At 48.6% G+C, this 10,232-nt stretch overlaps 1 protein-coding gene across 2 annotated transcripts; it reads right to left on the bottom strand.

Annotated features, from left to right (window-relative positions):
• Positions 1-2,467: 2,467 nt before the first annotated feature.
• HOXD8 (homeobox D8) lies at positions 2,468-5,576 on the bottom strand. 2 transcript variants are annotated; one of them, XM_034954560.3, is made up of 2 exons: positions 4,215-5,576; positions 2,468-3,844 (listed from the first exon to the last, which is right to left on the bottom strand). In XM_034954560.3, exons 1-2 carry the CDS (start codon positions 4,789-4,791, stop codon positions 3,549-3,551), a joined length of 873 nt encoding a protein of 290 aa, XP_034810451.1. In that variant the 5' UTR covers positions 4,792-5,576; the 3' UTR covers positions 2,468-3,548. The 2 variants fall into 2 exon arrangements, with proteins under 2 accessions (XP_034810451.1, XP_034810452.1); XM_034954561.3 differs by having other exon boundaries at positions 2,468-3,841.
• Positions 5,577-10,232: the final 4,656 nt, after the last annotated feature.

The raw sequence follows: 10,232 nt of genomic DNA, 5'->3' as shown, positions 1-10,232 counted from the left end.
AGCACAGCACCCTCTGGAGCAGGCCATTTGTTATCCCTTGAAAAAGTTCTGATGACCTTGGATGTTTTTGATTAAAGGACTTTTGCTGCCATCTGTCAGCAAAAGTCATATTCTTTCTAGAAAAAAGCCAATGGGCCCTAACTTTGCTGGAGGGAACCGCAGCAGCAGCCAGGGCCCATTAAAATGTTCTCTCTCCTCCCATATCCACCCCTAGATGCCCAAGGATTCAGCAAACACGGGGGAAGCAGAGGACACAAGAAGCTTGGATGTGAAATAGCACTTCCTTCTGTGTTACAGAATAAAACAATATTTTAAATTACACAAGCAGATGGGGCAAGTTTTTGGGCCCTCAGAAGCCCAGAAGACTTCACACTAGTATACTGGTATATACATGTGGAATTGAGCAAATAACTTGTTTAATTCCAAAATTTTCTGAGAAATAATCTCAATAGTCAATTTGCCTCATTATCCTCTCCCCATCTTACCCAAATAAAAGCAGAGCTTTATGACCCTCCCTTTCAACTTGGGGAATGAGGGCCGCAAAGAGACTTTGCACTGAAAAGCAGCCATATTTGCATTTTTCTCCCCTTGTGCAGAGGTAAGCGATATATTGGGCTTTGTGGAACCTCACAAAATGGCATCCTTGAACTGACTTCTCTGAAAACCACTGAGACCCACATTCTCTTTTGTGTGTTTCTGGTCATTGCAAATGGAGAGCCTAAATCACTCAGAAGGCTTGGTTCTTTCATTCAGTGTTAACATTGGAGAGAACTATTTTTCTCTAAACGGTTTACAGACCTCACTAGGCAGACTGGTGCAGTTCAGGGCTGAAAAGTGCTGCCTGGGATGGCAAAGCATTCTCTGAAGGTTTATGCAAATTTCTGCAGCAAAAAAGTGTTCGCTTGTTGCCTCAATGCTTGGATGTTGACACATTTGAGCCAATTAGAAGGGCATCTTGTGCGCAAGTCACTGCCAGTCTGTCTGCATGAAACACCATGATGGGGGGTGGGGATGTCTAGTCAGTGTAAGAAAGAAGGTGGCGAGTGTGTGTGATGTGTAATTCCCCCAGGTCTTTATTTGAACACAAATCTATGCTCTTTCCCAGCTACAAAAGGAAACATTTACCTACATGAATAATCAACACTCTGGGCGTGTGTGTAAGCTATGTATATATACAAATTCATAATCTAATATATACCAGCTATTGCAACAGTCTTTGTCTGTACATGAGGTATGAATTTACCATGGTTTAGGCGGCCAGTGGGGCCAGAAGTTACACTTTTGAGACCAGCACAGAATGCTGAAGAAATGACAATTTTATCTCCTCTTCCTTCCTTGATTTCCGTACCCACCCATACAAAGGGCTCCCACCTGACAGTCTTGCCAACATTATTTCAGGGTTCTAGAAGTATCTGGTGAGCATCCTTGAGCAGGAGACAGCCAGTTTTGCTTATAAAGAAGTCCTGAGTCCCTTAAATCCAGGGCAGCTGGATTTCAGCCAGCACTGGTCTTTGGATGGTTTACACTGGAGGCTGTTCCCCAGCCTCTTGGCCCTTGGCATCCTTACTCTGTACCAGCCGACAGCAGAGTCTTAAGCAGTGCACAGAGCAAAACATTCTCAAATCCAGCATAGGCATTTGCAGCTGTCTCTTGGAGTGCAAATGTTTAAGTTCTGGGCCACCTGTGATTTAAAATTATCTTTCCTGGCTCAGGTCAGAGAATGTCACAGCCATCACTTCTTCCCAGCATGGAAAGCCAGGTGGTGCTTTCCTTCTGACCTGGCCAGTGGCAACATTTCTGTGGTCCATGAAGCCACAGGCAAACAGCCTGATAAAACCCGATGAGGTGACCCTGGCGCAAAACTATAGGATTCCATTTTTCTTATCTATGTAATAAAAGCAACTCTGGAAATAAAAATTTACCCCTTTGAAAATAAACATGGTTAGAGAAAGCAGAGAGCTCTTCGATGACTACCTAACAAAGGTGCTTTCCCTTTTTCGGGAATGTTACTTTACTTGAATTTCTCCTCTTTTCTCCCGCTCCTCTTCCCCCCACTTTCCCCTGTAAAATGGCAGCTGCAGGAGCAGCCTCCAATGGAAAATGGATATCTTGTTAATAACAGATGCCAAACCCCAGCATCAACGCCGGCTCAGTGCAATAAGCTGTGGTGTAACATGGACTCTGCGTTGTCCCCCACTGGGCCTACAACTTGAGTCCTTTAAGAGGATCAAAGCTCTCAGAGCATCTTAGCAAGATTATTTAGAGCAAGATAGACTAGACCGTACTCTCTGAAAAAGAAGGGGCCCCTGCGGCCTTTTTTTTTTTTTTTAAACAGCGCGGAATGTGTGTAACCCCACCCCTTTCTTACTAAACAGAAGCCTTGAGCGAGTCCTTTCCTTCGTGCGAGCCCAGGCGATTGTTAGTGATTCATGGAAAAGGGGTATTTGCGGCGCTCAAAGACACTAGCTCCAGAAAGAGATTCATTTATTTGCTAAGGAGCTAGCGACATTCCGGAGTTGTTTACACTCAGGTTTTTCTGCGTTTCCTCTCAGGGCTTGTTTCAAATAGGTGAGGCTATCGCTTTCCTGAAGAACAGCGGAGGACGTACCAACCGACGTCTGAGATGCACACAGCAAGCTGGTTTAAAACCAGCGGCGAACAGAACAAAGGCAAACAAATAAATATGACACCTACTGAAAATAACAGAACACAGCGGCAGCCACCGCATAAAGAACTAGCGATTTCAGGCGATTACAAGGGCGGTTCAAAACGAAAGCAAGTTAAAAAATGAGACGCATTTTACAAGGCGATTTGCCAGAGTTGCCAGATTATTTAATTTGTATGGACTATAGAAAAATAATTGTCAACTTGGACATTGTCTTTAAATTCATGTCACTGGCCCAATCTTTTCCTTAAGTTTAAGGAAGCTGCAGAGCTGGACTACACGTTACACTCTTCAGCTAATACATGCTTTTCTAATATTTTCCCCGAGATATTACATTTAGAAAATACGCAAAGAAACCTTTTAGGAGTAAACAAAACGCACCCGAACTATTCATTATAAAGGAAAGAATAAAAAATCCATAAATAATACATTGTAATCAAATAATATAAAGTATTCTGCAGACATATTTTTTTAAAATTATAGACTCCTTTTAATTTACTCACCACAAAGATTAAAATGTTCAAGTGCACTTGTTTAATTAATAAAGCATTTTATATGCAATTATTAAGTGCTAATCATTAGGAAGTTTACGTTGTTGAGGCAAATCACTAGCTCAGACATTAAAAACCATTATAAAAATATAGCTACAAGGTCAGTATCAAATTACCCTTCCATAGGACAGCTCAAGGACAGCTTCTATGTGATACTAGAAACTTTTTTAAACACCCAAATCCCTCTCAAAGCACAGAAACCTCAAGAGCAGTGACATGAAGGTAGCTTGAAACACAGGTAAGGTCCTTTCCAACAAAGAAAATAGGTGGTGTCCACAGCATATGGTGATTATTAGTTTTAATAGTCTGTGGTAAAATTTTAAAGGTAGAAGTTAATTTGTCAGGCCTTCGGCTCTGTCTTCCTCCAGCTCTTGGGCTTCCTTTTTCGTTTCCCCGTCCTTCACCTCCTGCCGGGAAACGGGAAATTTGTCCTTGTTGTTTTCCTTTTTCCATTTCATTCTCCTGTTCTGGAACCAGATTTTTACCTGTCTCTCGGTGAGGGCTAGGGCGTGGGAAACCTCGATTCTTCTTTTCCTGGTCAGATAGGGGTTAAAAAGAAATTCCTTTTCCAACTCTAGAGTTTGGAAGCGACTGTAGGTTTGTCTTCCTCTTCGTCTACCAGGAGCTGCTGATTAAAACAAAAAAGGGGGGGGGAATAAACGTTTAAAAAATGTTATGGTACCTCTGCATGTTGCTGGAGGTTTGTGGAACGGGGGTCTACGGGGTGAAATATACACAGCGCTCTTTAGCTCCGATATATATAGGGTGTGCAGGCAAGAGGAGCAGAGAGGTCTTCACAATTATTCTGTCCCCATCATCTTTACATGGTTCCTACTTTTTAAAAAAAAAGTCTGTATTACTTTATGAATAAGAGCCACTGTGGCTACACAAGAAGGAAAAGGAGGGGGAGAGGGAACGGGAGTTTTAAAGCCAGAACGTGAGATGAAAGCAGATTTCTCCCCCTCTCCCTTCTTAAAAAAAAAAAAATGCATCCCAACCTTGTGGTCTCATCCACGGAAACATTTGAGAAGGAGACGAGCTCTGATTTAAGTGGTCTGGGTCCTCGCCAATATTACCACTGGACGATTTACAGTCAGGATATTGTACCAGCTCGGCCTCTTGCTGGGTCGTAAAAATCGGCTGTCTCTGTAAGTTATCGTATCCGTAAAACTTCGCGGGCTCCCCGTGACAGGCAATCCCGCCGCAGGGGGGAGGTGGCGGCGGAGGCGGAGGATGCGGAGGAGGAGGGGGGGCGGCCTGGTAGGCAGCGGCCGGGCTGCCCCCGCCGGGGTGGAAGTACTCCTGGCCCCGGCCATCCCTACCGCCGCACCCAGTCCCGGAGGGCGGCGGGGACGGGTGCGGGTGCGCGTGCGCCTGCGGGGGCGCGTGCGGGAAGCCGGCGGCGCTGTTGCCATAGAGCTGCAGGGCTGCTGCGGCGGCGGCGTGACGGCCGCCGACCTCGGGCACGAAGTGACAGTCGTAGTAAGTGGGATTGATGGCCTCGCCCGCCGCCGCCGCCGCCGCAGCCGCCGCCTTGTACTTGGAGTACAGCGGGTTCACGAAGTACGAACTCATTGGGGCGTCAGCGGCGGCGGCACCGGGCGGGCGGGCGGCGCTAAGCAGCTAGAGAGCGAGCCTCGACTCGGCCGCACTGCCGCGGGGGCCTGTGGGGCGGCTGCTCTCGCCGCTGGGACCGCCGGGCTACGTCGCTGCTGCCGCCCGCCCGCGCTCGCGCGTCGCTTCTGAGGCCAGGCAGCCGCGGGCGCTCAGCTACTGGGCGCTCATGCCCGGCTCTTGCGCCCGCCGCCTCGGCTTCGCGCCGCCTCCCTCGCGGGTCGCGGGGCCTCGCCCAGCCCCCGCGCGCCGCCGCCCTCCCGGCCTTTCCCGGCGCGCCCCGGCTCGGCCGCAATATAATCGCCGACGCCCCAGGCGACCTGCCCCGCTGCCTCCACTGTTTCCTCTCAGGCACCAGTGACTGAGCGCACCCGGACAAGAAAAAAGTGCGCTTGGCCCACGGGGACAATCTGGCCTCGGTTTACAAACCCCAGCTCTGGGGGAAAAGAAAAAAAAACACCCTCTGCCCGCCGCCACCTCTTACCGCGCCCCCCCCGCGCCCCCCTCCCGCCAATCTCGCCCCCGCCGCCGAGGCTGCCGACCCGGTGCGCACCGGCGAGGCATTTTTGCACCACAGCACTGCCCGGAAAGTCGGCGTGACGGGGACGAGGCGCCCCGCGGAGGGATCCGCGCGCAGTTCAGTCGCTACGGCCGACGGACGGAGCGCCGCGCCCGGCCCGAGATGCCTCCGCCGGCCTTAAAGGGGGCCCATAAAGACGCACTGCCAAGGGCTCCGTGTGCCCCGGGGCCGCGGGAACGCGGACCGCAGCCGGTAGGGAGGGGCCGCGGCGGAGCCTTAGACTTGGGGGAGACAAGGAGGCCACTCCCAGGAGGCTGCGGAGCAAATGACTCCCTCCCCGAGCCCCTGGCTGCAAAAGCAGAGGTTGCCCGTGGCTTTTGCAGCTCTGGACACGCGGGTGCAGCCCGGGGAACGTGGACAAGAGGTGTTGACGGACCGGACCATGCATTTGAGTTGGGGCATATCGAAGTGGTTTAATTAAAAGCCGCGAGTGTGGCCCCAGATCCTGGCGTTATCAAAGCAAATCAAAGCCTTTCTTTTCCAGCCGAGCGGGCCCTGTGGAAATGAGATGTACATTTACCCTTGACGCACCGCAAGCCTGGCCGAGGCTCTCAGGTTAATTGATATTTAATGGAAATCATGCCCATGAATATAGTTTCCATCATTTCACCCTTGATAGACGTCAGCACTGGGCGCAGGGGGAGGCTGAAGAATGCAGGAGGGGGCATTAGGCTTGCTGAGAGAGTAAATAGAAGAGCGGACAGAAACGTTCTGAGGCGGGAAAAAGGGCTCGCGCTGGGAAGGGTGACATTTCCTCGGGCAGGACGCGGCTCCCGGGTCTCGGCCCCGGCGCGCAGCGAACCAGGGCCGGCTGCGGTTCCCGGAGGAGCGCGGGGGGCAGACGACCGCGAGTTCCCCCCAGGAGCCTCCCAGCCGGCGTTCAGATCGCGCCGGTTCCAGGCAGCTGCAGGCGGCCCATCTTCTGCTAACGATCCTACTTCCTCCGCCAAGCCTGTGAAATTACTGCCGAGAGAGCGCGCAGGCTTCAAAGTTACGAATTTTTCCCAAAGCAGAGAAAGAGAAGGCTCAGCCTAGTTTGTGAGCAGAGATGAAGAAAAGTTGCCCGAGTCATGTGGCCCAGTCGAATGTGAATCGACAAGATATTCCCGATTTTAGCAGCTCTCTCCAAAGCTGTCTGGCTTTACCCTACCAACCGCCTCCCCACACACTTCCTTTCCCTCTCTGCTCCAGTTTCAATGTCCAATAAATGCAATGGTTCTCTGTTGTGTGTGTGTGTTTTCCCCTCTCCTGCTCGGCCTTTTTCGTGGGCTCTTTGGGTGACTGAGCCCCGTTTCCTTCGGGATAGGTACAATGTCGTGAGGGCGCCAGGCTCCCAGCCTTGGAAACAGACCTCCAAGGCGCCCCTGCTCAAGCTAAACGCACCACGCCGGCTTTCCACACCAAATGCAAATTTCCGAAAACCCCAGACGGCCTCAGAGATGCCGCAGGCTGGCGAGCGATTTCAGCTACCCCTAGCTCCTTGTGGGTTGGCCCAGCCTGCGAGCGCGATCCTGACTTGTGTCCGGGTGGACTGAAATATCATTTTTACAAATGAGGAAAATGAGATCGAGATGGACAGACATAGCAAGGTGATAATGTCCGACTCAATTATTTCTACTGGGAATGACTGAAAGGTAAAGGAATCGTTAATGAATCTAGAGATGACAAAGGCATGCTTTATTTAATTTTTAAATTAGTAAGGAGTGCAGACTTGGGGTGGTGGAGAGCAAGGGTTTTTTTTGTTGTTGTTGCTGTTTGTTTTTGTGGGGTTTTTTTTCTGCTGGTTATTGCCAAGTATAATGACTTTCTTTAAATCCGAAGGCGAACGAATTGATTCTGACAATTAAGGATTTGTCCTTCAATCTTGCAAATGCCCAATTAAAAGATTATTATTGTCAATAAAGCCTTGGAGCTACCTTTGTAATTGTGCCCCTTTTTTTCAGTTTGGCGTGTGTGTGTGTGTGTGTGTGTGTGTGTGTGTTTGAACCCTGGATAAATGAGTGGATTTTGGAATGGAATGGGGGGAAAAATGAAAGAGCCTGGATCTCAACAATACCAGGCATCTTGTAGAACTGTGTGATTCCTCGGGGGAATAAAAGAAAAATGAACACTAGAAAATTCATTTATAGACATTCAGGCCAAATTTAGAAAACGTTACAACATTTCCTCTTGGGACAAAACAGTTTTTAACATTTATTTAAGCATTCCGTTTATAATATGAGTAGAAAAAGAGCGCGATTAACTTAGTAAGAAAAGATCTATGCTTTTTACAGCTTTCTGTTTTGATATAATACATTAATTTATCATGTTTCATAGTTTCAGCTGTGCCACAGTCCAGTTTCTGAAGCCATGATCGAGCCAAAATTTTATGCCCAGCAAACACAGAAATTAATAGTACACCTTGTTTATTTTTGGTTAAAATTATCCTAATTTCGGATTAAAAATAAGATTGTTAATATTTTTAATCAAAACCTTTCTCCGCCGCAATTCCAGCTTTACGAGATCAGAAAGTGGAGCAACAGCGCTCTCTAGTGGCCAAATGCCACCTCCAGCCAACTGAATTTAATTTTTATTCATCTCAAACCGATTCTAATCTCGTTCTTCAGTTTGGGGCTTGGACTGCTGACACTAATAATGCTTCATTCCTGTGACTGTCAACAAGTCAAGAGCAGCAAGCAGGAGCTCCTGCATGCCTAGGATATTCTAATCAGTGCTCCCAACAGCTTCCAGTAGTGTCTTTTCCAAAAGCTTCCAGCCCTTCTTTTGCCAGACACCAAAAGTCCCCATGCTGTAACCGCCCAGCTGTGCCTTTTAAAACAATTATAGGACAGGCTAGATTTAACAAAACCTACAACTTTCTAAATATCAACTGCCAAGAGGCTTTTTATTTTCCAGAGGAACCAGACACTTTGGCAACCAAGAAATTACAGAAATCAAGTATTGTTATGTTTTTGTTTTTCTCTTACAGCTGTTGCTTTTAGAATTAAATCATGAATATTTGCTACTTTAACACTGTAACTTTAATGCTTTGGGGCCCACTTAGGTGGCCGATTTTGGGGGGAATCGAAGCCAAATCAAAAGCTTTTTGCTGGATCTCTGAGTGGCTGTCTGGAAAGTCCCTTTGCGCTTCTGTTTGTTTGAATTTCTATGGACAATAAATGGGATTTTAAAAATATATATCAAAAGTCATTGAACTAAGCATTCCACTAGAATTTTTTTTTAAAGCAATGACTATTCAATTGGCTTAAGTGTTTCCTGTTAGGTTAATCTTTTTACTCATCTTCAAAACTGCTTTCCTCCAGTTTAGGTGTAACAATTGTATTTTTTTTATAAGTGAATAGACATAAATTTCAACAACATTTTGCTTCAAAGTTTGGAGTGGAGGGCCAGAGAGTCTTGTGAATAGGCATCTAACTTCATCTTTTCCCGCGAACCACACTTCTGGGAGACTCTCATCTGGGTAAATGACCTAAGATCACTAACCGCCCTATCCCCAGATAACAGGCCAATTTTTTTTTTGTTTGTTTCTAAAGAACCAGCTAAACCGTGGTCATAGTCAAAATATTATAAAATGCCATCTCCTTAGGCTACTTCCATTACCTGGTTCATTTCAAAAATCAGAAATTCATTCACCTCTTCCTTCCTACCTCTTTCATGTTTACTTCCTAGGTGCTCACACCTCACCCGGGGGCTCCCATGCCCCTGCCTTCTTGGTCCAACGCAGTCTTGTTTATATTTTATTGTCTAGATTTTAAGACCCAGTTTTGTCTGCATTTTTCCTTTTCTCCCACAAACACAAACATCAAAATGAGATGGTTTCAAAGCAAAGCACCGGGCCTGTCGTAAACTCATTACCTCCAGACGTCTGGCCGGCTAGATGGCTTTATGACACCTTGGCTCTTCCTGTTTTCAAAGAGCCCTAGGTACCGAGCTGGCCACAGTGGCAGGGGTGCGCAGCACCTTCTGCCGGATCTGGGCCTTCCTTGGCTTTCCCTCCCAGCCCCCCTCTGCTTTTTCTTCGCGTCCCCTCTTTCATTGGGATCCCCCAAGATCTCTGCCACCGCCCCCACCTTCCACCCAGCTCAGGCCACTTGGCAGTGCTGCCTCTTTGGCCTGCAAATGCTGTGCTCACCCAAACCCTCACTTACAATGACCTTCATTTTAGCCCCTGAATGCAGCCCTCAGAGGGCCAAGCTGGGGGCTAAACATACACAGAAGCTGGGTGGGGGGAAGGGGGCGGTGAAATGGAGGTGGCTGGGGAGGAGAGCCTTGACCATTTTGATCGCTAAGGTCACTTTGGGGCTTTGGTGGGGAGGAGCAGAAGCTCACAGCCTGACCAGCTGGGACCTCCCGGAGCCAGCTAGCCCCACGGAGCTGGGACAGTTGCTCCAGAGTGCAGAGTTGGCCTTTCCCTTGTTTGGAGAGGGGTTTGGCATCTGGGGCTTCAGGAGCCCAGGGAAGGTTAGGGTGCTGTGTACCCAAGCCCCAGCCTGAAAGTGCCTGGCTTCTGGGGCCTGCTGGCTCTTCTGGGCGCTTCTGCAAGGCTAACACTGGGCCCAAGCACAGAGTTCGTGGAGGACCTTGAACCAGGCTTGGGGAGGCACCAATGTCCCCCTACAGGGTCTGTGCTGCTGCATCTGCCTACACAAAGGGATGTGAGGCAGAGAAGGCAGAGACACATCAGAGAGATCTGTCAGGTGGAAGGGCCCTGAATTTTTAACAATGTCTCACTCCCAGGGGTAGAGGAGAAATATCCTGAGTGTGATATTTTGCAGAGAGGCAGAGAAAGCAGGCACACAATGTTTAGGGCCAGCGTCTGGGC

This window comes from Pan paniscus, chromosome 13, assembly GCF_029289425.2.
Source record: "Pan paniscus chromosome 13, NHGRI_mPanPan1-v2.0_pri, whole genome shotgun sequence".
NCBI classification, from domain to species: Eukaryota; Metazoa; Chordata; class Mammalia; order Primates; family Hominidae; genus Pan; species Pan paniscus.
The sequence above is the reverse complement of the archived record's forward strand: the minus strand, read 5'-3'. Positions and strand labels throughout refer to the sequence as shown.

Coding starts and splice junctions, on each gene's coding strand:
- HOXD8 (XM_034954560.3), bottom strand. CDS start 4,791: ATGAGTTCGTACTTCGTGAACCCGCTGTACTCCAAGTACAAGGCGGCG. Junction 3,845..4,214: donor TCCGTGGATGAGACCACAAG/GTTGGGATGCAT, acceptor TGTTTTAATCAG/CAGCTCCTGGTAGACGAAGA.